The sequence below is a fragment of the Electrophorus electricus genome, chromosome 10 (genome assembly GCF_041902795.1).
Source record: "Electrophorus electricus isolate QZ-2024a chromosome 10, ASM4190279v1, whole genome shotgun sequence".
In the NCBI taxonomy this organism is placed as follows: Eukaryota; Metazoa; Chordata; class Actinopteri; order Gymnotiformes; family Gymnotidae; genus Electrophorus; species Electrophorus electricus.
In genome coordinates this window covers 24529371-24557368 of record NC_137506.1, presented here as the reverse complement: position 1 = coordinate 24557368, position 27998 = coordinate 24529371, and the positions used below count along the sequence as shown (strand labels likewise).

General features: G+C 39.4%; 1 protein-coding gene and 1 long non-coding RNA gene across 16 annotated transcripts; one reads left to right on the top strand and one right to left on the bottom strand.

Moving 5' to 3' along the window:
• The first annotated feature begins 20 nt into the window (after positions 1–20).
• On the top strand, positions 21–27914 carry LOC113571344 (inverted formin 2). 15 transcript variants are annotated; one of them, XM_081721623.1, is made up of 24 exons: positions 28–174; positions 1976–2089; positions 10442–10871; positions 12312–12427; positions 12725–12884; positions 13413–13446; positions 13559–13700; positions 14331–14463; positions 15894–16619; positions 16823–16965; positions 17055–17116; positions 17225–17327; positions 17420–17505; positions 17677–17777; positions 18681–18751; positions 18962–19069; positions 22243–22313; positions 22455–22575; positions 23038–23202; positions 23413–23515; positions 23949–24101; positions 24967–25755; positions 26027–26054; positions 26993–27914. In XM_081721623.1, exons 3-24 carry the CDS (start codon positions 10478–10480, stop codon positions 27045–27047), a joined length of 3864 nt encoding a protein of 1287 aa, XP_081577749.1. In that variant the 5' UTR covers positions 28–174; positions 1976–2089; positions 10442–10477; the 3' UTR covers positions 27048–27914. The 15 variants fall into 15 exon arrangements, 13 of the variants coding, with proteins under 13 accessions (XP_081577752.1, XP_081577750.1, XP_081577751.1 ...); XR_014125569.1 differs by lacking the exons at positions 1976–2089; positions 26027–26054 and adding an exon at positions 26131–26425 and having other exon boundaries at positions 21–174; XM_081721626.1 differs by lacking the exons at positions 1976–2089; positions 26027–26054 and adding an exon at positions 26131–26187 and having other exon boundaries at positions 21–174; positions 24967–25746.
• On the bottom strand, positions 10857–23137 carry LOC145659375 (uncharacterized). Its single transcript, XR_014125571.1, has 3 exons — positions 23008–23137; positions 22856–22909; positions 10857–10934 (listed from the first exon to the last, which is right to left on the bottom strand). It is a non-coding gene; the product is annotated as an uncharacterized LOC145659375 (long non-coding RNA).
• Positions 27915–27998: the final 84 nt, after the last annotated feature.

Sequence of the window (27998 nt, the reverse complement as noted above, 5' to 3'; positions counted from 1 at the left end):
AGGGCGGAGTCTCCAAAGTGTAGTATAAACTAGAGTGATTCATGTCGGATAATGACTGTATCTCCTAGTGATGCCATAAAATAATACGCGGAATATTAGTGATCTGAGATCAGTCTGCCAGTAAAAGGAAGTATTACCTAAGGACATTTTTGCAGAGACATTAATGGAGTAGAGGTAAGCTACATCAAAGTTCATTGCATTTGGCTACCCCTATTTTCGGGCATGTAGTTTGACGATTAGAACTAAAAGATGAGTTGTGACTTAAAGTTTAGAGAAACTAGCATAAAATATGTTTAAATAAAACGATTTCATCTTAAATTCGCCATATTTAATGACGTGAAGTAATCTTGAGATCTCCCGTTATAGGGCCAATATACTCCAATATACTGGAGCGTTCTGTAGTAATTAGAAACGGTTTCACACGCTCTGAAAATATGCGGCAGCTTTTGCTTTGTCGTCTTTGCCTGTAGCATCTGGTTATCTTACCCTGTTAAGTATCCATATCCGATCGAAAAGAGCGTACGACTTTGACCTAAATCAATATCCTATGGACACGAAACCTAACATTACGTGGGCAGTAATCCATGTAAGGGGAAACGTTGCATGGACGACTGCCGTTATTCGGAGTACCAAAAGACATAATCTCTACAACAGTTCACCTATTTCAGTCAGTGTCCTTCTAAATACTGGCATGTGTCTCACGGCTGTTTTTGGTATCTTATTTGTGCATGATCGAGAAATAGCTAAGGAATTTACCCCATGATGATACCGCAAAAACGGCAACTCGTCTCACTTGGCCGGTGGAAGATAATAATATAATATGGCTTTTTGGCTGACCATAACAACATTATGTAAACATTTTAGTTTATTTGAGAGAGAGGGAGAGAGGGAGTGAGTGAGTGAGAGTGTGTGTGTGTGTGTGAGTGCAATAGCTACAATACCCTTTTCAACTTATTGACTCTGTTTTCACGCAATGTACTTTTACAATATCAAATCCTATTAAGATAGACATAGTTCAAACAGCAGTATAAATTCAAATTATGTTATATAAAATCTTTGCATAATAATTTACCACCATAGATTTTGCTTTGTGGAAAGCTGTACAAATAAAATCACTCTTTTAAGAGTCCGTTTTTAAGACCGTCTGCCTTTTTATATGTATGGGGATTAAGAGTTAAGTTACTTTTAATAAAGTTAAGGTATGATAATGTATGTTAAAGTGTAAATTAAATTATTATGCAAAAGGATTTCTTATTTACAGATATAGGTAACATTTAAAGGGGACTAAAATATGAATGTTATCTCAAATGAAGTGATTAATAGAAAAATAACAGAACTATATTTACATTTACAGCATTTAGCTGACTTATATTTTAAGATACGTGAGTCCAGATATAGGATTTTGGTCATGGTGTTGTGTTGGATATTATCCAAACTCATCTCAAGGAAAAGCTCTAAGATGCTTTGTGAATAGACTCTAAGATTCCTTTTAAAGCAGATGATATATCTGTGCTCTCATTTGGCCAAGATAAGAGCACAATCTTCTCCTATAATTCTGTATAAGAACATATGTAAAGGGATCTGAGACCATTCCTTTTATCTCTGCTCTTCAGGTATTTAGTGGTGTTCAATCAGGAGACTGGGATGGACACTGCAAAACTTTCCATTTTCAGGAATGTAGCCCTACCCAGGTTTAGCTACCAGATTTGATCTAAACTAGCCTCCATGTTGGCATGTGTCCTAACAAGTTCCCCAGGGTATTTTATAAGGAAATTACAGATTTTTCAATTTCATAACAGCAGTTTTATTTCTTTAATTAAAGTGGAATAAATGGCTCTAAAAATTGATATCACCATTATAAGATTTGGACATCTTCACATTACAGAAATACATTAAACTTTTAGTCATAGCCATTAAATTAGCTTTGCACAACTATCCATTACCTTTTTGAGATGGCATCCCTGTCATCCCCCAGGTTTTGTATGCTCTCTAGCTGGACCACAGCCAACACTCTGTGTGGAAATACAGGGCAGTTCAACTGACGAAAGCATTGCAAAGCACAATCTCTGGGTGTGGCAACAAGAATCTAGTAAGTCAGAGAAGAGTGGAAAAATAGTGGATTCTCTTGAGGTTTGTCTGTCTTACCCTCTGCTAGAGGTTTCAATAAATCATTTGTGAAAATTTTAAACAAAGATAAATTTGCAACAAAAATGGCTCAAAAATGGTTCAATCCTCCATCACCTTCCAATACAGACGATGCATTTCCCTGTATTTAGAAGAGAATGGAAAATCATGTGGACCTGAAACACACTTACAATGGAAGCCTCACAGATTATTCTTCTTTTCCAAGAATAGAGAATATGTTGAAATTGTTTGTAGTAATCTGCCACAAAGTACAAATACAGTATATAGGTTGTAATCTGCTACAATATTTTTTAAGGAGTCAATTTTATTTCATGCTATTTTTATCTAAAGTTCTTGTTAAATGTGTAAGAAAGGGATAAATTGCGTCTGTAGCACTGCATTAGTAAGCAGAATGAATATGAATTCTCTTCATTAGCAGCAGTGCTTCTAGTGCTGCAGGCTTTGCTTTGCGCTTTTGTGTTCTCCACATTGATGCAATGGAAGGTCAAAGAGATTTCAGTTAGAATGTTATTTGAAAGATAGCATAGATACTGCTCTATAAGTACTCTTTGATACATTTTGTGATACAGTTTGCTTTTATCTGAGAAGATGTCTTGTGGATGCTCTTCCATACATATGGTTTCAAGAAGTTCTAACATGAGTTAGGAAACATCTGACGTTCATTCCTCAAGATTGTGATATTAAGACGACAGCACAAGACAGGAAAGATGACAATGTTTGTGGTCTCCTCTGGCTGCTACAAGTCACACATTCCAGTGAAACAAAGCAATAAACTACAATGGTTACCCCCAAAAATAGTTCGCCAACAAAATGCAAGACATCCTTCCTTCTTCCATTCATTTCCTCAAACAGAAAGGGTAGCTCCTTGTAAATGTATTTGATACATGCTGAACTGAGTCACCAGACATTTTGTCCTCTTGACCGTATATCAGACTCCCCCTCTGATTTCACAGCAGAAATGCTGCATAATTGACTGGCATATTTATAGACCTGGTAACAAACACAATAAAACTGGATGATATTGAATTGTTCTGATGTAGGCTATCACCCAGGAGAGAATGCTCCCTCACAGACTGATGTTGTGTTAGCCTCATCTTGTGAGGAGGGAGTATATGAAGGTTAAGATACTGAAGAGAATTGATATAATGTTCCAGAGAAGCATAAGCATGCTCATGCATTTATGTTTCAGGCCCTATGACTGTGAAGATTGTGACGAAGCTGTTATGATGTCCATTTTTAAGATGGAAAGAAATGCACTAAGTAGCTACAAAATAGGAACATTACATTTTTTGCATTTTTGGCAAACATTATTTCCCCTTTCAGGAATGTCCTTCCTTTAAAAAGGAAGCACTGATGCTTGAAAGGATGTCCCTGCTGCATGACTCGTCTAAAAATGAAGTGCTTGAACAGCAATGCCTCTTGAAAGTAGAAGATATGTTAATGAAATTCCAATCATTCAATTTGTTTATTCTGTTATTGTGTTTTGCACACACTGTTCTCTGGTCAATAGCCAACTCAGTACTTTCAAAACATGCCTGGTATAAGTGATTGTAAAGATCAACATGAAACATGATGCTGAAAGTGGATTTTTACTTGACAGCCTATTGTGTTGTGTGTTATAAGGTGTGAGACTGCTAGAACAACAGTCAGATAAATCTAAATTCCTTTGTGTTGTTAGTAATTACCTTTCTGTATAAACAAGGTGGGACCTAACTGCTTTTTGAAAGCGGGCAATTACGTTTCAGATTAATGACTTTATTGCTGCATGTGTACCAGTGATTATTTGTATTTTAATAAAGCTTGATTTGATGGCTAAACTTAAGATTAGAGCCAGAATCCATGATTAGAACCAGGTTTTTTCTTTGCCAGAGATCCATTTTCTTTCTAAAGGGCTTTTGTCTACTAAAAGGCTGCAGTAACACTTTGTGTGGGCATTACCAAGCACTCACTGGCAGCAAGGGAGAAACAGACCAATCAGCACTCCCTGTTGGCATCAGTCCAAGATTCTGAAACTGAAGAAGAACTAGCTTATTACATAGCTGAAGTCAAATATTTCTCTTTTAATATCCATAGTTTCTGGAATAGACTAATCTAAATTGAAGAACAGATAAATAAATAAAAAACAAATAGAAAAATAGACATGGGAAGGCTCAGTGTCTACTCTTAAATGGGATTTTTATCATGCTCTTTCATTCTGACATAAGCACCCCATTGTTTCGAGAAAACCCAGAGCAGTATTGGAGCTAAACTGCTGCCATGTGACATTGTTCACATATTACAGATTACATTTGCTGCTTGAGGTTTTGTGTTGGTCAGTGAGGGACAGATAGACAGCATGCAGGTCCTTCTAGACTCTTATCTATCTCTGAGTGCACATGGGTTTATATGATGTCAAACACCTTACTTGTTCTGTGCTACTGTTTACATACCTTGTGCTCAGCAAGACTTTGAAAAGGCTTTAGGAGTATAGTGAAGTACACGATGAACTGGCTCTTCACAGTGTTAGTAGGTTTAAATATTTTAGTAGCCTTTTAAGGCAAAAGAAGCCTTATCCTTTTAGCTAATATTACATGTAAGGAAATACAAACAGAAGTGGGAGTGTTTTAAGATTAATGGAATGGAGCATATGAAAGCGCCTCTGTGGGTTCACCTCCAGAGCTGCTTGTGAGAAAGCTAAATCTCAATGTGTACAACTGTGCTAGAATAGTTCAAAACTTTCCACTGTAAACAGGCATATGGAATAGGTCACGTCAGTAGATCTATCAAAAAATATTAGGGTTATATTACACCATAAACAAACTATAATGAGATATTAGTTCTGGTAGTAGTAGAGTTCTTACAGAACTTCACAGAGCATATAAAACAGTCTGAAATCCTGTTTTCCCCTGGAATGCATACAATTCCATTACTTAACAGTTCTCATTTTGCTGAGTGTTGTTTCAACATGTGTGAATCACAGAACAGCAACCTGTGCAGCGAGTAGCAACCTGTGTAATGGAAGAGAAAATAAGTCTTGAGATGGTGCTCTGTCATATGAGACACTTCCTGTTTCTTAAAAAAGAGAGGAAAAAAAGGATCAGGAAAATATTGTTCATTTGTAGCGATGCTGCTTCCAATTCAGCTGCAGGTTATATAAAATACATATATAAAAAAAGACATAATCGTGCATGTTAGATGGGCAAAACTGTTCCATAGACCCATGCTGTTCTGAATTGTGGGAGCATCCTATGCATATAGTGCATCCTGTTCTGGGTAAAGTTAATTGCAGGCATATTCCAGTGATGCTATGTGAGAATTCTAAATGCAGGTAAAATAAATGCCATAACATGACTCATGAAATGCCTCTTGGCTTAACCTTGGCTCTTCTCATTGAGCTCAGACTGCTAAAGAGTTCAACAGCTGTTCGGTGAGGTCAGCTGACAACTTTATTAGAAACACCTACCTTGTACGTCCACCCAATGGCCACTTAATTAGATACACCTATCTTATCTTGTCTTATTTTAAGTGCCTTTCATAGGTATACAACCGCAAACTGTAGTCCATCTGTTGCTATGCACAGTTTGTCAGTGCCACCCATACTACTCATCAGTTAGTTGGTGGATAGTACTGGAGTGCTTGGCCATTCAAAATACAACAGTGACAGTGACGTATTGTGGTAGTGGGTGTTGCAATGGCATAAGTGTATCAGACACAGAAAGTTCCTGCAAGAGTTTTTACATGTGTCACTGGCAACGTTGAGTTGAGAATGGCTTGCCACCCGAAAATGAGTGTGTTTCATTGCAGTAAAAATGTTGGCTCACAGGTTTATAAAGCTAAACATTATTTTAGTAAATGTAGTATGAAAGATGTAGCACAAGAAAGAGGTTTAACAATATTTTTACATTTACAGCATTTAGCTGATGCTTTTATCCAAAACGACTTACAATTAAGATGAGTACAACTTGAGCAATTAAGGGTTAAGGGCCTTGCTCAAGGGCTCAACAGTGGCAACTTGGCAGTGGTGGAACTTGAACTGGCAATCTTCCGATTACAAGTCAAGTACTTTAACCATTAAATATCATCTGTTGTGTCCAAAATGAACACAGTGAACAGTATTAGTAGAGCACAGCAAAACCTGACCCTTACCACTCTCATTTAAACCTTTAATCTGTGAATTTTAAAGCTATTTATATAATGCATTTGCCATTTAACCCACTGATCTATAATAAAAACATTCTTAGAATATTCTATTGTGTAACAGTGATTAAAGCCCAGCAAGACTTCATAGGCTGCAGAGAGGTTTATGAAAGGATCATTGAAGCTGTTCCAGAGACTGTGTTGTCCTTGATTTTAAATGATGGGAAGCAGCCATTTTAATAAAATATGGATATAAAAGTAATTCTATCCTTTTAAGAATGTAGGAGAGGGGACAGACATAAATAAATATGAATTTTATTTTTAACTTTCTCCACAACATGCAGACACTTAACTGAATGCAGAAAATAGGTAAATGGAAGAAAATAGCAACAGAATGTTTTAGACCACTGCTCATCTGAGCCTTTCCTATTTTATACCATATGTGACTCATCAGTAACCATTATAGAAAGTTCCAAAATTAATATACTTCAACAAGAGTCTTCCTCTATCTGGGCACTTCATATGAGTATACTTTGACATTTAGCCATTTGGCAAATGCTTATATCCAGAGTGACCTATAAAAACAGTAGAAGGCAAACACGAACAGAGAAAGGTCTTAAAGCCTAAAAGCTGAGACTTAACCTGGCATACTTGAAAACAAGTGTAATTTGGGGGAACATCAATGTGCAATTGCATGTAAGTAAACATGCCTTAAAGACAGAAAAGTATACTCCAAGAAGAGGTTTCATTTGAATGCCCTAACTCATCCAGAGCTCAGGTGATTCCTTTTTGACTGTGAATCTTTACAGACCTGTTTCCATCCACGGACTATGCAATGTTATAGCAATAAAAGCACCCTTATTATTCCAACATAATAAACTTTAATTCAAGAAATAGAAATAAAGTTTAATCAGAACACTAACTTTGTAGTAAAAGTCTTTGAGCTGGGTTGCCTTCTGTTTCTTCAGAGAGAGCAATCCGTCACAAGTGGTGGTCTTCTGCAAGCCTTTCCTATCTCTCCTCATTTCTTGGCTGACTTAGGTATTGTAACGGTGATGAGAGGCAGGATGCAAATGTTGAGTTAAGTGAAATTTGTAGGGGTAAGTCCATAATCATTGTCTATGACATATAAGCGAAACCAGAATACATGACAAAAGAGAAACAAACACAAACACAAGCACAGAGCAGGATAACAAGAAATGCAAAACTAACAGAGGCAGGTGAATGAACACAGAGTGAGCAGGAAAAGTAGGTATCCAAAATGACCAAAAACAAGGAGTGGCAAACATGGAGTATAAATACACAGAACAATGAGCGCAAATGAGAAACAACTAATCAAAGAAGGGTGGTAAAAAACAAACAAAAAAGGGATGGAACTAGGAATGAAACCAAAACAAAACACACATAGAAGCCAACGCCATGGAGGTGGCAATGCCAGAACCGTGACAGCCATCCCATTGGTTTTGCAATGCTGAGGTGATACATGTTGCATATCTCAGGGCCATTGCTTTGCAAATTGTACTTTTAGGTCCTTTCCTTCAGGGACAGATTTAGGAAGTTTCAAGCAAGTCTTTTATCCAATATAACGTGTGCTTGTGTGTTTGTAGCACCTCCTATTCCAAGTAGGATCAACTGATGAAAAGACATACAAACAAGGAACTTCATAAGCACCAAAAGGGATATTTTAGATCTGGGCATGGTCCTTTTCAGTCTGAAAGCAAACATGACTGGCTGATCCCATTAAAAGTGAAACCAGCCATGCCCACTTTGGCTTTGATGGTGACTGGTTGCGTCACACCAATGTGGTGGGCACAGATGCTGTAACAAGCCCCTTTTTTTGTTCCTGGAGAATCATGTTCCTGCAGTCAAAGCTAATAGCATCATAGCCTAACTTTCTTCTATAGGATTCACAGACACAGGGCAAGATTTGCAAGATATTTGCCAAGTGATTTAAAGAAAGCAGTGAAGCAGCTATCTTCTATTTCACATGGTACTACATGGGTTGAAAAATCTCCAGGTGAAAGTATATTTGCATGGCCAAAGCTGAACTATAGTCCAACTGTATACCTACAAGGTGTTTCTAATAAATTTATAATAAAGTAATACAATTTAAAATAAATATACTACATTCCTGGAAATTAGGGCTGTTCAATATGGAGAAAATGGGATACTGCAGTTTTACTCCTATATATCTTGTGAACTGCTTTGTGTCCAATAAAAACACAGTGGTAAACTCATGCTAATGCATGGATAAAAATTGCCCTGTATTATTTTCACGAAAATTACTTAGATTTGTTGCATCATGTGAATATTTTGTACATTAAGTAAATGCTAATGTGGAATGCCAGAGATAGGTCTGGATGTTCAAAGCACACAGTAAACACTCATTGCAGAAAGCCTCAAGATGCCAATATTAGTAGTTCTAGGGCAAGTATTGTGATAACAATAAACAAACATATTTTGCAGCTATACTGGAAATCAAGGTGTGAAAAGTCATTTTCAGGGCATGATATGACTTGTGCATATAGTGGCATTTCCTGGTACAGAGAGATGGAGAAAGGTGAAAGATGATCAGTTCAGTGGGAAAAGTGTGTGAGAGAGACAAGGGTAAGTGGGTGAATATATGCACAGACTAACCTAAAGCCCATACCTCCTTCCTCAGATGGTCCTTGGCAGATTCTTTAGAATAGCTTATAGCTTGTGGTGCCCTTTACTCCACAACTGCAATCCATGGAACCCCACCTAAATTCCTATGTATCAGAACATGGCTACTTGCTCAGACTAGTGAGGTGTGCATGATGTGAAAGACTGTAAGATCTTCATCTGCTGTCCTGTAATAGGCCAAGGCACAAGTGGAAGCAGTGGTAGACCCAGCTAGTCACAGTATAATAAGTAGTAAGTAAATAGTAAATTAGATTTTTGCTCACCACAAATCATCCACTGCAGAGCTAAAGAACAGAAGTGTTAGCATTACCCTCCCTTAACTGATTTAAGGTAGATATTTACAGTTTTGTAGCAAGTGCAAAAAACATCTTTAATAAAATAAATAAATAATATGATAATTAATTAAAACCTGGTTAATTGGAATGTGTTTGTGTTGTCTGTTGAACTGTTAGATGATTCAACATTTCCTGATGCCTGATGGAGCTTTCACTTCATTGAGCACATTCAGAATGGTTTTCAACATTGGTCAGGAAGAGAGCTAAAAGGATTGCTGACCCAGAGTATCTCCTGCCAAACGGACACAGCTGTCATTTCCTGTGACTGCTGGCCAGTTCAGTTTCATTTTGGTACCTGTAGCATGAAGTTCCTACAGTATAGAAGGGAAAGCCTGGTAGTCAGCTAATGTGCAAAGCCTCTAAAAATGTATCATGCTTGCACAATAATTAAGCCTTAGTACTGTTCTGTACATTCCTTTGTGATGGTCTAACTGGCCTAAAACATTTCAATTAGGCTTCACATCCATAGTTTAAATTAAAATACAAAATCATGCTGGTTTAAGATAAGCAACATTAGTTTAACACTCATGTTGCATAAGCAGTAGCCTCTGAATGTTTTTGAACATCCACCTGCCCCAATTGCCCTGTGGTTATCTTTGTATGATTGCATTGAGTTACAACTGGGTAGTCAGGGTTTCAAATGGTACCATATTCTCATGGATTCATTGTTGTCATCAGTTTTAATAGCCTTCTCATGTTTGTACCAAGCCTCCCACGTTACTGCAGTGACTGGTATGGAATACCAGGTTTAAAAAAGCCAATTACTTGAAAAACAATTAAATAAAGTCCCTGAAAATAACTGGAGTAATAAACATAAATAAAGTAATACTCAAAAGGGAGTGCCTAATAATTAATAATTAACTAGCCTAATGCGCAAAATTTGTAAGAAATAACTGAAGACGACTGAGTTTTAACTAAAACCTATACAATTATAATTAACGAGTAAATAAAAACAACATTTTTGACATTAGGAATAAGCTTGAAATAATACAACAGGAAAAGCAGAGCCCAAACTACAGCTAATTATAACTATTAACAAAAATGTCTCTGTAAACAAATGTCACTGTTCTTAAGACAATGTACAGGACAGAACAAAGACAAAATAGATAAGGTTGCATCATAGAAAAGGAAACAAGAATATTGACTAGATTATTTCATCTGCATTTGCTTTATTCCCACAGTTGCTTCCATCTTCCATCATCATCATCTTCTTCAGCATGCCAGGCACGTCGGTCCAAAAGAAATGGGCGGCAGTGAGGGGTCGCCTAGGGTCCTCTCAGGACTTAGACGGCACGCAGGAGGCCAACCTAGAGAACGCCGACCCGGAGCTCTGCATCCGCCTGCTGCAGGTGCCCACCGTGGTCAACTACTCTGGGCTAAAGAAGAGGCTGGAGGGCAGTGACCAGTCATGGATGGTGCAATTCCTGGAGCTCTCTGGACTTGACATCCTCCTCGAGGCACTAGACAGGCTCTCTGGGCGGGGGTGCTCACGGATCGCTGATGCCCTCCTGCAGCTGACATGCGTTAATTGCGTGAGGGCAGTCATGAACTCTTCTGCAGGCATTCACTTCATCGTGGAGAATGAAGGCTATGTGCGCAAGCTCTCTCAAGGTATGACACCCATTCATCTGGAGTTGTTCATTTGGTTGTGAAGCAGTAAACTGGGTGTTTCAGCTGTTTTAATATGTCCAAAATGAAAGAGGGGAATATTATTCCAGATCCTAACCCACTTCTTTCCTAAAAAGCTCTAGGAAACATATGACTGGGAATCTATTCAACTACATAAGATTTACTGTACATAGACAATATATGGATTTCCAAATGATGGGTCTTTGGATAAGCAACACATACAGACAGCAATCTTCCTTATTTGAGTCAAAATAGTGTCCTCCAGAATTACTTGCTGTCTCAGTAAAGGTGAACAAAAACACCATGCAAAACACCTGTTGTTTATCATTTTGATCCTAAACCTAGAGATATTGAAGATAAAAATTGTCCTTTCAGTGAGGCAACATAATTTAAATAAAAATGCAAGTTTTTGTGCATATTTGGATCTTTAAGAACTCCTAAATGGTTACAAATACCATCCAATTTTGCTGGGGTATACATGTAAGGTGATATGCAGTCCAAGCATCCTTAGTCCTCATCAACATGGAGATGATCAGTTAATACGAGATGTTGTTGACCTTTCAATCAGGCTATGGCTATACAAAATAGCTTCACAATTGAATATACTCATATCCACTATTAGGGTTTTAATTTAGATATTTCACACAACATAAATTATTCCTATTGAAAGAGGATGCAAGTGTATTTAGCTCCCATGCAGAAGTGAAAATCTTTTCCAAAGACCATAGTTTCCATTAGAGAATTACAGGAGTTGTTGGGAAATCACAAAATTTCCAAAACTACAATGATATACCATCTCCATGCCAAACTATTTTGAATACATGGTTGTTTTTGCAGCAAGCATTTGGCAAAAAGTTTGTAAAGTATTGTAGTGGATCTGTGATGTGAGGATGTGTTTCTTTAAACATCCCCTGGGAATCTTAGTTATATTAAATGTCAGCTAAATGCGGTAAATTAAATATTTGATGGAATCAAGTCAACTTCATGAAGAAAAATTACATTCTGAGAAGAGTTCATCAAACATCAGGAAAATCTGGCAGACCCTGTCAGGAGGGTAAAACTCTAATAGTGGGATCAGTAATGCAAATTATGCCTTTAAAGTATGCCTTTGAGCAGTGGCAATTCCAGTCTGCTGATCGATACCCTACTGTGATCCTGTTAAGTGAACTAAGATGGACTGTTCACAAGCAAGTCTAAGTGGCTCTAAAAGATCTGGAAAGATTTTAAATGGAGGAATGGGATCTTGATCTTAGCATTTTACTCCTTTGAGATCCACAGCTCATGACACATCCCCAGAACATGTAGCTGGTTGATCCCACAGGAAACCAAAAGCTGAATGGGTTGATACACAAATGGCAAAGGAAACATAAAGGTATGGGAAACATGTTAAAACAAGTAATGGCTATACCTTGATCTCTCCAGCTCTAGATACTTCCAACACTATGGTGAAGAAGCAGGTGTTTGAGCTACTGGCTGCACTGAGCATGTTCTCTGCAGATGGATATAGATTGGCATTGGATGCTCTGGACCATTATAAGGCAGGTGTCAATCACTAATTCCATACAATAGCCACATGTATATGAATACAAGTCACAAATCAATCATCAAAAAGTATTTTAAAAATTGAATCTTAAATGAAACTGATAGTATACGTTTTTACAGACAGCATTTTCATGTAGTGTTAGTCTAATACTGCTTGAAGGTGTATGGTTTCTTTACAGCTGAGTATGTTTAATGAAACACATATGCTCTCCCAGTGCATTTTTCGTATGAGCTATCGGTTGATCAGTTTACCAATACAAAGAAGAGCGACCACCACTGGTTTTTCGTTGTAGGCCGTAAAGACCCAACAATATCGCTTCAGTGTCATCATGAATGAGCTCCAAAGTACGGATAACGTACCTTACATGGTGACCCTGCTTAGCGTAATCAACTCTCTCATCTTCGGCACTGAAGAGCTTCGTCACAGGGACAAGATGCGCAAGGAATTCGTCGGTACGCAAGGACTATCCTATTTATATGTTCCTCTCGGTTGGATGGTTTCTGTTATGTATGAATTCACTCCGAGGTTCATAAAATAGTACTCAACTTAAGTGGTGTAAGAAAGAGTACGAGCGTAGTTTCCCACTGGGTTGTCACTTCTTATGGGTTAGGCATATTGTCAACAGCTTTTCTAAGTATACATAACTTACAAGATATCTCCCAAATTACTTTTGGTATGTGCAGCCAAGTTTGTATATATTATTTTAATTAAAAACATGTTCTTTGTCCGCTCCCATTTTTAGGCCACTAGATGAATTGTTCCATATAAAATGTATGTGGCGCACCATGCTCCGGTGAAAGATTTCGTTGGTTAATCGAGTATCATCGCTAATTACGCTCACCTTGGTGTCCGCGGAAAACTCCGCCCAAGAAAGCTCGATAGTTTAGCGTCTTGGTTTTGTCCACGACAGTAGAGGGATGTTTCGAAAATCTAAATCTCACGGACGGCTCATGAAAATCGGTTTGATTTTTGTTTACCAGGGTTGCAGTTGCTTGACTTTCTGCCAAAGCTGAGGTGAGTATATTAAAATAGTACTCTATTAACGTTAGCTGTTCGTTCAAACGCATCTGGACAATATTAAATCCATATCTTGTTGATCTTTATCATTTACATCATTGTGCTGCAGAGAGCAGGAAGATGAGGACTTGATCATCCAGTGTGAGGCCTTTGAGGAAGCCATGGCTGAGGATGAGGAGGAACTTATGAGGCTTTATGGAGGCATTGACATGAGCAATCACCAAGAAGTCTTCACGGCCCTGTTTAACAAAGTGAGCACTTTTATCTGTCTGTCCTGTGAAGCCTTGCTTATCTTTGTTTCTTTGCATTCTGCATACCTGCACAAAGTCCACAAACATGCTGTATTAAATCTATAGTTTAAACGCTGTACAAGCACAGTTCTCACCACTTTGTTGTGGTTCTTTGTTGAGGAAGCCCTCAATGTTTAGGCCCACATATTTCCATATATGATTAGATGTCTCTTTTTACAGGTATTCTACTGTTAAAGTTAGGATCTAAATTGGTCCTACCAATGGCTTTAAATTCAGACTTTTTCTAATTTGCTTATTGTATATACAGCTTTGCCAAAAATAACATAGGAATTGCAATATTTCTTTTGGAATCTGTTAGTATGAAGGCCTTATTTTTTGCCATGTCTTTCTAGGAATCATTTTTTTTATTATTTTTATTTTATTGATGAATTATTTTATTGTATTACCTGGTGTTTTTAGTCTTGATTCTTTGGACAAGACAGCTGCTGGGGGGTCAAACAATGTGTAACATGAAGGCCTGAGATCATGTGATGCTGTGTGAACTCACATCCTGAATCCCATGACTTCTGAAGTTTTATATGTACAAGCTACTGTCATGAAACTTATTTTATCTGACCTTTTGTCCTGCAGGTGAGTAGCTCCCCTGCTTCGCTGCAGCTGTTGTCCATCCTACAAACATTGCTGCTGCTGGGGCCTGAGCGCGCAGACGTCTGGCAGGCCCTGGATACTCTTGTTAACCGTGCTATCCTCTTGGCCCAGAACTGTGAGTATTCTGTTGTCATTCAACATTCGGGTCACTAAAGTCATTTGACTAATTCAGTAACTAGGCCCATTTGTGGGGGTTTTTTTGTTTGTTTGTTTTTTTGTTTTGTTTTTTTAAACTAAAGTCACCCAGTTTACTTTAGATTCTAAAATGAATATGATTATGGGTATATATGTTGAAATGTTGAAGCAGATCCTGCCATGAGGATAACCTTTTTGGATGTTTCAGTGAAGTTTTCAAATTCTTGTTTAAATACCACCATCTATTATAAACCTACAGACTGTCATTCCTGTATGCAATTCTTAACATTCCAAGACCTGCAAAAATCCCACCCCTTTATCACAGTTGCTTAGACTTAAGTGCATTTGCAGTGAGGAAAAAAAAAACTTTGTCCAAAGAAGTGTGGAAGCACATGAATATTCTCAAAACGGTGGGTGATGCTTTTGATGATGCCTTTGCTCGTGTTTTTCCTGTTCAGAATGTGGACACACTGACCTATAAACAGTCTGCTGTTAAGAGAACAAGAATTCCTTTGGTGCTAACGTATAATTCTACAAATAAAACAGTGGCTAATATTATACTTAAACACTTCAGAATCCTCCAAGTTGATGTAGAGACTGCACCCTTTTTTAAGGATCCTCCACTAATCTCCTACAGACAAGAAAAAACATCAGTTATGCTTGTCAAAAGTGAGATAAATGACCATTTAAGATAATAACATCGTACTGTAGCCTGCAACCACTCTAGATGTTGCATGTAAATGTTTAATACAGACATTAAGGAACTGGCAGAAAAGGATCACTTTTCATCACCCATTCTTCCTCATGCATTACTGTGGGATTTTTTATTTTTTTGCAAGAGATGAAATCCGCTTTATATTGGAGAAACCAAAAGAAGGCTTGTTGCTTCCAGTGGCAAGGCATGGACACTGCATTAATGACATATGTTTGTACTGTCAGTTGTTGCTTTGGCAGCAATGAAATTAAGAAACTCCAAAAAAAAAAAAAAAAAATGATCTACCCTCTTGGAACTTTAGAACCACATGGAATGAATGTTAAGATTTAAACACCTACTTTTTCATATATAAACTGTTTTCCTCCTACTAATTCAGAAACACTTTGTTTACACAACTGATGACGGACCTTTCTCCGAAATGTCCTGTTTCTCTGGAAACATTTGTATTTTACTAAATTTTTGAATATCTCTACATCCCTTAGTACAGTGCACTACATTTACGCACCTCAAATCTTCTTCGGCTTTGTGTAATATATTCCTGCTCCTTTAAAGAATAAAATTTCCCCTTGCAGGATAATGGTAATCTTTAGTTTAGCTTTCACATTGGGACATACAGTATACTTTGTCTTCACCTATTCAAATACAAAGCAAATAAGAACATAAATTTTGTTTTTTGTAATGCTTTCTTTATATAGCTCAAATGGATTCCAGTGAGAAGATCATGCAGCGCCTTATCTTTTCCAAAGAGCCAGCCATAGGCTCCCATCATGTAGATGCTTTACCACTCAAGAATGTGGACAAAGCAGTGCAAACTGATGAGGAGACATGTTTGGGCAAATCTTCAATCACTGACCATGCATTACCCATCACCTCTGCACAGAAAACAAGCAGCACCCCACCTCCTGCCCCACCTTCACTGCCCAGTGTAGTTCCTTCTGCTCTTTTGGCATCAGCTGCACCACAACCTCCACCACCTGCTTTAGCTGGAATGGGAAACGCTCCACCTCCACCACCCATTCCTGGGATGGGTTCTGGAGGTCCTCCTCCACCCCCACCTTTGCCTGGAATGGGCGGTCCTCCTCCACCCCCACCTTTGCCTGGAATGGGCGGTCCTCCTCCACCCCCACCTTTGCCTGGAATGGGCGGTCCTCCTCCACCCCCACCTTTGCCTGGCATGGGAATGCCTCCACCACCTCCACCCTTACCAGGGATGGGACCTGGAGGGCCCCCACCACCCCCTCCATTACCTGGCATGCATGGCCCTCCTTGTCCCCCTCCTCCTCTTGGAGGAGATGTAATAGTAGCCCACAGTGCTCAATATCTGGGGAGGGTTTACTCGGTACCAGTGAAGACTGGCCCCTATCCCACGCTCAGGATGAAGAAGCTCAACTGGCAGAAGCTGAACTCCAGAGCTGTCACAGGTGAGAGGTCTCTGCTTGACCATTCATTACGTGTCATTGTAATGTCCTACAAATCTAGAAATGCACACTTGACCATGTCAGTAAGCTTGCTGTGTACACTTTTAGTACACTGCTCAATTAATTTTTTCATGCCTGTCCCTTTCACTGCTAGTCGTTTTACCTTGTGTGTGAGTATCTCAGGTTTTTGCTCTTTTCTTTCATAGATGGTTGCTCAATATGGGCTTTGGTGCCAAGTGATCAGCCTCTTGAACCTAACTACACCAGCATTGAGCAGCTTTTCAGTCTCCCTGTGGCTGAATCCAAAGACAAGACCCCAGTTGCTCCAATCAAGAAGGAACCCAAAGAAGTTTGTGATTGCTTTCATATCTTCCACATTGATGATCTAAAAATATTGTGATAAATGACACTCATAACTCTTTCTCCAATCTGTTTTAGATTTCTTTTATTGATTCCAAGAAAAACCTGAATCTGAATATATTTCTCAAGCAATTCAGATGGTAAGCCGATCAGGTTTCAAGTTGATTAATGTAGATATTTTCTCCTGCTTGTTATATTTCCTGCTGTTTTATTCAGCATCCCTTTTGTTTACTCAACCTATCAAACAGTTCTAATGAGGAGTTTGTAGCCCTGATTCAGAATGGGGATTGTTCTAAGTTCGATGTTGAGGTGTTAAAGCAGCTTCTGAAGCTCCTCCCAGAGAAACATGAGGTTGGTCATAAGTAAAAGGATTCTCAGGCTAGTTCATCTTAGACTGAAGAGGCATTTCTATTTGGATCATCTTTTATCTGTCTCTTTTACAGATTGATAACCTCAAGTCTTTTCAAGGAGAAAAAGACAAACTTGCCAATGTTGACCAGTTTTACCTCTTACTCCTGGCAATCCCATGGTAACATCCTTGATGTTTCATAATGATAATCAAGAGCTTTAAAGTCATAGTCTTCATTCCATAACTTGCAGAATGTGTACTTGATGAACGCTCCCTTAATGGTCACCTTCAATTTCACTTCAGTTGTGTGTATTCCTGCTGACTCATGATCCTGGTACTTGTCTCTGGCAGCTACCAGCTGAGAATCGAATGCATGTTGCTGTGTGAAGAGACTACGTCCGTGCTGGAACTGCTGAAGCCGAAAGCGCAGCTGATAGAGGCAGCATGCGAGAGTGAGTGAGAGCTATGGTATTGCGTGGGAGTTCTGGCCTCCACCACACTACTTTGCCTTGATTGCTTCATTTTTTTGTGCCGACAAGGCCACCACTAACTCACCCACGCTTGCTGACTTGGAAGCATCTCAGCTCAGTGCATGTTCAGACTGAATGTGGTCAGCCCTGCCACTCCTTGGTCTCTTTCTCAATTAAGGGAAATGAAATTTAAGGGTCACTTTTTTTTTTCAATAGGAAGATGTCTCCTTTTTATAAGATGTGATATGTACAGAATAAGATGAGTCTAACTTGCACAATAAGCTAAGTCTTTTTCTAAGATGATATATGTGCTGAATAAGCCTGACTGCTAGATTCATTATGGAACATCTGCTCGCATTGTGAAATGAAGTGCAATCCTAACAGATTACAGTCCTATGTGGGTGGGCTGCCATGAAGTTAGTTGTTCATACAGGAAATGATTTCTGTCCCCCACACAGGTGCCACTGTTTTGTAAGTGGCACTGATTACACTGTGATGGACAGTTATGCTTGTCAAGTGTGTGAGGAAAAATGGATCAGTCAGTCAGACACCTTTTCTAATAAACAGCTCCCAATGTTCACGCCTGATAATCTATGCATCATATACAGCATGGCTGAGACATATTAAAATCAAGTCTGAATACTGACATAATTTATTATAAATCATTTACTATATCTATAAATCATTACTATAAAATATTACACTTCATTCAAGTATGGGGTGGAAGTGTGTATTTAGTAGTAGAACACAGCAGGCAGTGTGTGATCCATTGCAATAAACAAGTCTGCTTTATACAGTATTGCTCTTTGTCAGTGTTGTCCTCTAAGGAACCCTGGAATTTGAGTTAGTTTTCAAAAGGGTTTTGGTGTCTGCTGCCCCCTGCAGGTCTCCGAGTGAGTACTCTGCTGCCCAGTTTCTGCAATCTCATCCTTCATGTAGGAAACTTCCTCAATTATGTAAGCACATTACTTACTAGGCTACAAATTTTGGGGTTATTTGTGTAGCTTCATGTTACATTGTTGTGAATGTGGCAGAAGTCTGAGTAAACATTTCAACAAATATCTGCTTGTAGGACTGCAGTAGGGTTGTAATGGCCTTGTAATGGTTTGTCCTTTTGTTTATCAACCAAGATACATGTTTTCTTTTTCATCCTTTCTCTTACCCAGGGAAGTCATACAGGAAATGCTGAAGGATTCAAGATTAGCTCCCTACTGAAGCTGACAGAGACGAAAGCCAACAAAGGCCGTATCACCCTCTTACACCACATCCTGGAGGTACTGTAAAGTGACATTTAAGCATTTTAACGAAGAGAAAGCCACCTGAACCAGAATAATTCTTTTAACTATGGGACACTGAAGCACCTTGATAAGTGCATATTTTTCCAAGATGGCTGCCACGGTGGGTCTGCGCATTATTTTTATTTGATTTGTTTGTAAATACAGTGTTCTGCTATATTAGCTGGAGATCTTACACCAGAGCAGAACTCCTGGATAAGTCCTGAGGACTTATTTCCCAACTTTCTCACCCAATCCGTGGAATTGCTGGGTTTTTGTCAAATGTGCGCTCACCATTGTTCGCGCTGTGAATCGCTGTAGAAGAGGAAAACAAGCCGGTGTGCTCATGCATCTCCGCAGACGCAGTCTACATACTTCAGTACTGGGAATATTTCTCTCGAACGTGTGTGTACTGTGCAATAAACTAGAAGAATTTCAGCTGCTACTGGATAAGTAAAGACCTTTCTTCGTCTTCTGTTATGTGCTTCACGGAAACTTGGCTGTGTCGATCAATACCAGACTGTTCTGCAGCTGACCGGCTTGGATCGTGATGCAGACCTATCTGGAAAAGCGAAAGGTGGCGGTATCTGCTTGTATAAAAACAGTGGCTGGTGTAATGATAGGACAGAGATTCTGTAAAGTTTTTTTTTCTGTCCTGGAAACTTTAATAATCAAATGCAAACTCTTATACTCTCCCCAAGAGTTCAGTTAATTCACTCTGATTGGTGTTTACATTATTCCACGTGCAGACGCGCACCGCACAGTGAAAGCTCAGCGCATACACACCGAGCAGATAATGGAGTAGAGTGGACAAACTCGAACTCTTCTTTATGATTTTAACAGATGCAGTATAAATCAGGAACTCCCCAATACCGCTAGCAGATTAAATGTCCGAGTAGAGAGGGGACCACCCCAGACCTAGTTTTTAGTACTGCTACTAACAGTATGGATAATTACACAGATGCTGTTTCATCATGCGTCAGCTTCTGTGAGGACGGCTGTGTACCATGATATACTAGGGTGAGTTACAATAATAACAAACCCTGGTTTACAGCTAATCTCAAGCAGTAAGGATGGAAAAGGAGGAGGCATATCGAAGTAGTGACAGGATCTGGTTTAAAAAGGCTAAGCACAGGTTTGGTGAGGAGGTGAGAAATTCTAAATGACTGTACTCAGAGAAATTTAGACTTTTTCTCAAGTAATGACTCAGCCTCTGTCTGGAAGGGTTTCAGACAGATTGCTAATTTTAAACTGAAAGCCCCCCACTCTGTAAATGACTCATGCCTAGCTACTGAGCTGAATAAGTTTTGCTGCTGATTTGAAAGACAAAAGTACAGTCATGACACATCCCCCTTTGACTCCAGCCCCCATCTCCAGCTCTAACATGTCGGTAGAGGGTGGGGCCATCACTCAACTGGCCACCTTCACCCACAACCAACCCCCCCTCCCCAACACAATAACAACTCTTTCCATTTCAGAGAGGGATGTTAACAGCCTATTCAGGAGGCAGAATCCCTGAAAGGTAGCAGGAACCAACTTTGTTTCTCCCACCACCCTGAAGCACTGTGCTGACCAACTGTCACCAGTATTTACAGTCATTTTTAACACCTCACTGGAGACATGTCATGTGCCAGCCTGGTACAAATAATCTGCAATTATCCCAGTCCCCAAGAAAACAAAGCCCACACAACTCAATTACTACAGACCTGTTACCCTGACCTCTGTGATAATGAAGTGCTTTTTGCGCCTCAGGCTGTCCTATCTTAAAACCGTTACTGACCCACTTCTTGACCCCTTGCAGTTCACCCGCAGAGCCAGCCATAGGAATCTATGCCGGAATTCTCTTTGTGGAGTTCAACTCCACTTTTAAACCAGTCATCCAGCCTACTGCAGAACAAGCTCTCCCAGCTGCTTGTGCCTGACCCCACCTGCAGGGGGATCACAGACTTGCTTACTGATAGGAAGCAGTGTGCGAATCTGGGAAAATGTATCCTTGGACCATCGGCACAGGCTCCCCACAAGGCTGTCCTTTCTTCCCTACTGTTCTCCCTGTACACTAACAGCTGTGTGTCTGGCCACGAGTCAAATTCCTGAAGTTTGATGACAACACTATCCTCATTGGACTCATCTCTGATGGGATGAGTCTGCCTACTGGGGGGAGAGTGACCAACTAATATCTTCATGTGGCCAAAACAAACTGGATCTCAATGCTTGAAAGACAGTGGAGATGGTTTTTGACACCAGAAAGTTTGCAGCCCCATCTGCCCCCGTCACTCTGGTTAACACTGTGGAATTTTTCTGCTTCCTGGACACCATCATCAACTATGACTTCAAGTGGGAGCAGAACATTAGCTCCATCACCAAGAAGGCACAGCAAATGATACACTTCTTGTGGCAGTTGAAGCTCAACCTACCAAAGCCTCTGATGGTGCACTTCTACACTGGCATCATCAAATCCATACTCGCCTCCCCATCACAATTTGGTATGCCACTGCTAGACAAAGGCAGACTGCAACACATCATCCACTTTGCTGGGAGGATGATTGGCTGCAGCCTTCCAACCATCCAAGACCTGTATGCCTCCAGAACATTGAGGCAAGCGGGCAAGGTTGACTGACCCCTCACACCCTGAATATGACATCTTCAAAACACTTCCCTCCAGCAAGAGGCTGAGGTCTGTTCTGACTATAAGCTCAGTTTTTTTCCCAACTGCAGCCAGCCTCATCAACACCTGGATCCCCCACTGATATAAACTCATTGCGTTGTAGATTGTACAAACTCATTATATTGCACATTACACAGTACTTTTTTTTTCACTTGCACTCCTAGCTTTTCAGTCTGGGCATTTTTTTTTTCTTTCACTATTCCTTTTATGCATATATTATATAGGTTTTGTTTTTTTGGTTTTTTTACCTATTGTATTTTCTTTTCTAACTTTATTCTGATTGACATGCATCAATTTCACCAAGCCAACTTCACTGTATGTGGAAACATACTTGGCCAATACACAGATTCTGATTCTCTTAAAGCTAGCTGTGATTGTTGACCGTAAGCCCTTGAACTTGGAAGGGGGATTTTTGGTGCAATGATGCAAGAGCAGAGACAGAGATATTTAATTTAAATTAATGTTTGTATGGTAAAATTATTTATTTCTGTGCATGTTGTGATTTCAGGAAGCAGAGTTGAACCATCCTGAGCTTCTGAAGCTTCCTGATGATATTGAGAGCTGTGAGAAAGCAGCAGGGTAAATGCTGTCCTAACCTATCAATTTGTGATGTTCCTGAGGCATGCTGTGTGTGTCTGTATGACTGAATGCAAGTTTTGTTTTGCCTCCTTGGTTTGACTGGTTTTTTTTGGTCTGAATACAGTTTTGATTCTGTCTCAGAATAAACCTGGAATCCGTGCAGGCTGAGGCAAGCATGCTATCGAAGCGTTTAAGGGACACAGAGAAAAAAGTATCCTCATCAGATAAAGATGTCCAAGAACAATTTTTGGGCATCATTGAGGTGAGTGAAATACTGTACACTGTTGTCTGTTATTTTACCTTGAGGTAAAGGCAAAGAATTTCCACAGACAAAATTTATGTTTACAGCATTCGGCCTACTCTTGTCCAGGGCAATTTACAAAAGTGTATTTTTTGCCTCCTGTGGAGGCTTGTACACTTGAAAAGGGTCTAAGGATACCATTAAGTAAGAACACAAAATACACAATGGAAAATAGACACAAGTATCAAGAGTGTGCGTGCATGCATGCCAGTTAGTCCACTATTGGTGATTAATCACATACCTTGAAGTGCTATAGGGTTTGTTCCAGTTCCTCTTGAAGAGGTGGGTCTTCAGTCTACGTTTGAAGATGGCAAGGGACTCCACTGTATGAAATTGTTAGCTATGGTTCTTGTGCAAACTTCAGATTCTTCTGACCATATGAAATTGTTTTACCTTGTGGTTCTTGTTGTCGCACGTCTGTAGAAGAATCTTCAAGTGTGTAAAGCTTTGGAAGAGCGCTTTGCTGATATAGAGAAGACGAAAGGTGACCTGGCTCAGTACCTGTGTGAGGATGCAGCCCAGCTGTCACTTGAAGAACTCTTCAGCACCATCAAGATATTCCGGGAACTTTTCCTCCGAGCCTTGAAGGTGTCTAGTCTGTGTGGTCTGTTCTGCTACACGTAAATTAAAAAGCATTTGAGCATAAAAAAATCATTTGTGATCTTCCTGGTTGTCAGCAAGTATCTTCATGTTGTTGAACTGGTCATAGTGCTACACATGATTGCTGCATTTTCTTCTTATAATAGCCTGCTATTCTCTACTACTGACCTCCTGCTGGTCTGGTTTGGTATCTTGCAGGAAAACAAGATCCGTAAAGAGCAGGCTGCCAAAGCGGAGAAGCGTAAGCAGCAGCTGGAAGAGGAGGAGTCCAAGAGGCAGAAGGGGGAGAACGGCAAGATCAGTGAGTTCCTCCTGTCCTAGTCTGCCTGACTTCTGTTGTGTAGAACATAACCACAGCAATGTGTTGTTAAAGGTTCGGTAGACATGTGGGTACTCTGATTCTTAAGTATTTGAGTCCTGAATTTTATTTTATTGTTAAAATAAAATAAAATATTGTTAAAAGGTACGCTATTTTTATTTATTTATATATATATATATATATATATATATATATATAAAATTAATTACACACAAAATGTACCTTTAACAAAATGCATGTGTGCGCGCACACTGATATTAGTGGTGAAGGTCTTCCATCAGGAGAAATCAAAATCCATTTCTTTAATTGGATAATTTCTAAATTGTTTCAGAATTGAATAAAGGACTGCATGACACCGTTACCTGAATAACCCCCATTTTTCCTTCTACATATCAACTTTGTTGTATCCTTACAGTAAGAAAAGGTGCTTTGCCTCAGGAGGATGGCTGTATCATTGACCACCTTCTGGCAGACATCAGAAAGGGTTTCCATCTTAGAAAGACTCGGCCCAGGTGCGAAATGGAAAGTGCACCCTCTAGTGCAATGCGTAGGGATACCGGGCAGCCTGGTAAGGACAAGACGATTCCAAGATGCTCCACTGTGGCTGCAACCAAACATGTGAAGTCACGTTCTCTTTTCATCTCCTCTGCCCCATGTTCCCTGTTTGTGGTATGCACTGGGCTTAAGCAAATGGGCAATAATTGTGGCTGCCTATCCAGTGATTTTGAGGAGATGAAGGACAAACGGGATATTCAGAGTGTTGGCATTTGAGCCCTAGCTCTGCCCACATTCTTCCTCCAAACCAATCGCCTGGTTTTGCTGCTTCAGCTTGCTGCTTCTCATTGATGGGTTTTCCCAACCAACAGGTGCTTTTTTGTGCCAATTACACATCATAAAATATGCAGTCTTAACATGTATTAAAGGACAAGGCACCCTGGTTATTTTTGCTGTATTTCTGAGATATCTTACTATGGGGCTGGAAAGGCATGATTTTTGGCATGTATGGCAATGGCATGAAGTTTGTCAAGCAGTTTGTTTGAAGTGGTGATGATGCATATTTGATTTTAATATTTTGTCATATTCCTTATACCTCCATTCAAGCATGCTGGAGTTTTTTCAAAACCACCAGTTAACAAAGACATTTTGTTATAAATGGCAACATGCCATTACAGTGGAGGGGGAAAAAACACTTGGTTAAAAAAAAATAAAAGCACTGTTTGGTTATTTATGGTCTGTTCATGCAACCTTTCATGATTCAGTTTTTGCTCACAAAACTGTTTATCTAGAGCCTTTCACATTATAGAAGTGTCTGCATACAGCTTGATGCAAAATGCATACAGAAATCATGGCAGCTTTTTCATGCAGTTGACATAATGTCTGCCAGCCACGTCATGCACACGCAAGGTCTGATTTTTCCCCACTCTTGTCCTCAGCCCCAAATGTCCATTCTGCAGAAGGAGGAGTCATGAAGCCTGCAGCCCAGGACCTCCCTTCTCCTCAGGGAAAGGAGATGGCCGCCGAAGGTCCAGGCAGCGGTTCCCCCTCTAGACCTCAAGGAGAAGCAACCCTGACAGATAGCAGTGAAGCCCAGCCTCAGTCTCATCCTGAGCCTCAGGGTGTGGAAGAGGCTCTTGTAGGCCTGACCATAGACAGCACCACACCACCAAGCACCACGCCACCACAGCAGCCTTCTGCACAGGCTCCCTCAGTTCAGGCCCTTGTTAAAGACAGCACGCAACATCAGACCCTTGCCACCAAAACTCTTACTGAGGAAAACCTTCCCACAAACACTTCACCACAGAAAAAGGCATCTGTAGATGTGTCTTTGTCTCTGGTTGAGCACACTGTGCCTCTGCTGAAGGCAGAAGATCCAACTGTGCCAGAACAGAACTACAATAGTAATAACAGCCAAGATGAAGTATCTCTTAATGTGTCACCAAAGAACACAAAGAGCATTGACGCTCATATTGACTCAAATCAAAATGGAGAGGGTGAGGTTATTGGTGAAACGATGTCAAAAAGCCAAGAGCGAAGACATTCGGGCAACAATCAAGCAGACATGAACAGCAGTGAGTCATCTGTCAGCCATAATGAGAGACAACAGGCTTTTGATGTGCCTGATGGACCAGGTACAGAGGATGCCTCCACCCTCTTCCGTCCTCCTAATTCTCGGGTTAAAAAACAAAAGTATCTCAGAGGACGGAAAAAAAATGGTAATGAAGGTAATATATTTATATTTTAATGATCCTAATAAAGATTAAATATTTAAACAGTGCTGTTGCAAATTAAGTTTGATTTGAGAACATTGTGCTCTTACCAAAAAAGTTACATATGTTTTTGGGTTTGTAAAATCCAAAATGGTAGTGCAATTTGTTTCAATTTTTTACTGTCAGGACATTTTCTAAATGTACATTAGTTTTGAGACCCAAGAATTTGTAGCACTTTAATAAAAAAACATTTATTTACTGAAGTCAGTTTTCCATTAAATTACAGTGACCAGTCCTGATACCTTGAAAATATGGTAAGCCATTTGTTTAGGACACAGGTAAATGTCATTCAGTCCTTCAGTGCGTCTTTTTCTCTTTGCCCTTCTTAAGCTGAGGGTAAGACCGAAGGACACAGTAAGCATAAAAAGGGCTGTGTGTTGCAGTAAGGTAGGTCCAATCACTGGATGTGTAACTAACAGGGGTCTGAGGGATCAGCATCCAAACCTGCTTTTAATAACCAAATCCATTCAGTGTCTAACTACAGTCCTGTCCATGTACCAACGTGTTCAACTCACCTTACTTCATTAACACTGTTATTGTGTCTGTGTGAGCAAAAGGTAATTCACATCCCTGAGGACCTTTTTTCTGCTGATATGAGCTACCATTTTCTGGAGTCATCATAAAAGTGAAGTCACATGTCTGAGTATTGTATTATTAAATCAGATGTCTAGTCTACCATGTTGTCTGCTTCACAGATCAGGCTGGGTCATGTAAATGATCGATAATTAACTCGTTTGATCATGACTGCTGTGCATTTCTTTTTCTGGACTCTATTCTTGATGATGGAAAAAGTAATTCTCTAGTTTGTTTACTAACATCAAGCTGTCTTGGGTGAAAGAGGAATTCATTTTCAGCAACTAAATGCCCCTTCATGTGCTCTTTGTGTTGGGTCATAGATTATATGCACATATAAATCACAAAATTAAGAGTAGAATAACAGAAACTGATTTGTGAAATGCTGTTGGGTCTCAAGTTTTTGTTTTTTTTATGCTCTGTTGAACTCACTATCTGCTTCTAAGGTGCAAGACTGGGAAAGAAAAAGTATTTTACAACTTCTTGCATGTTCTGTTTCAGATGATTAAGTAATCAAATTGATTTTAAGTAGCATTTAATAATTATGATTAATATAAAGCACAGTGGAAGCAATGAAATGGAATTGATCCTAATCTTCACTTATTTACTGCCATTGCAGGAAGATCCAGGAAAAGGAAAACGGGAGGGAAGAGATGAAACTCCAGAGACTTTAGAATGCTATGGGCCTGTTGGAGATCTCCCTCACTTCCTTTAACTGGGTTCCTGCACAGCAGGGCGAGCACAAATGCTGCACCAAGCAGCAGTGACCAAGAGCAAGATGGGGCTTTTGTATGAGCTGGTGGACCAAGTAAAGTTTTAAATAAACATTTGTTTTCTGTTCTTTATCTTCTATTACTTTCAACAGCTCATTTGTGTACTATTATATTATGATGTAGAAAATATCTGTTTACATACCTTAAGTATATTTATTGAAGAAGAGGGGGGGAAAAAAAGAATCTTCTTGTGTATTTTAGTTCTCTAGTAACACTTTCAGAGGTCAACCGCATAAGTTTTCAGTATGATGAACAATACAGAAATGTTGATATTTGTAGCGTTAGAACTTGCAAATTGATTATGGAGTGTTTTTTAATCTATTGTGTTTCAAGTTCTTATAGCCTATAGTTCAGTTGTGGCATCTGTGCACTTATAATTTGGAAGAAATGGTTTATGTAGAGTTTTCTAAGAGCCTACCCTCAACCTGATCAAGCATAATATGCCTCTTACGAAGGAAATCTTAATGTCATTTCTATCATGAAGACCACTAACTTTAATTCTGTTTAATATTCTTCTACAAAAATGTCTGAAAACCTGGTCGAATTGTTTTTCCATATTAACGTAAATTTTTTTATTATAGTGTATGATGTCACCTAAGAAAAATATTTTTGTTTGGGTATCAAATTCAGTGTTATTGAAATAAAGACAACAGTTGCGCGAGATTAATGTGCGGTGGTTATTGTAATTTACATAAACTGTTCTGTTTAAACTGTTCCACGTTCTGTTTGTTGAATTTTCAATATTAATAAAAAGTTATTTCAAAGAAATAGTGTATTTTATAGGTGTGTCATAATTCAGTTCCACTGACATAAAACTACAGTGAATACATTTAAGAATCCTGTTCTATCATT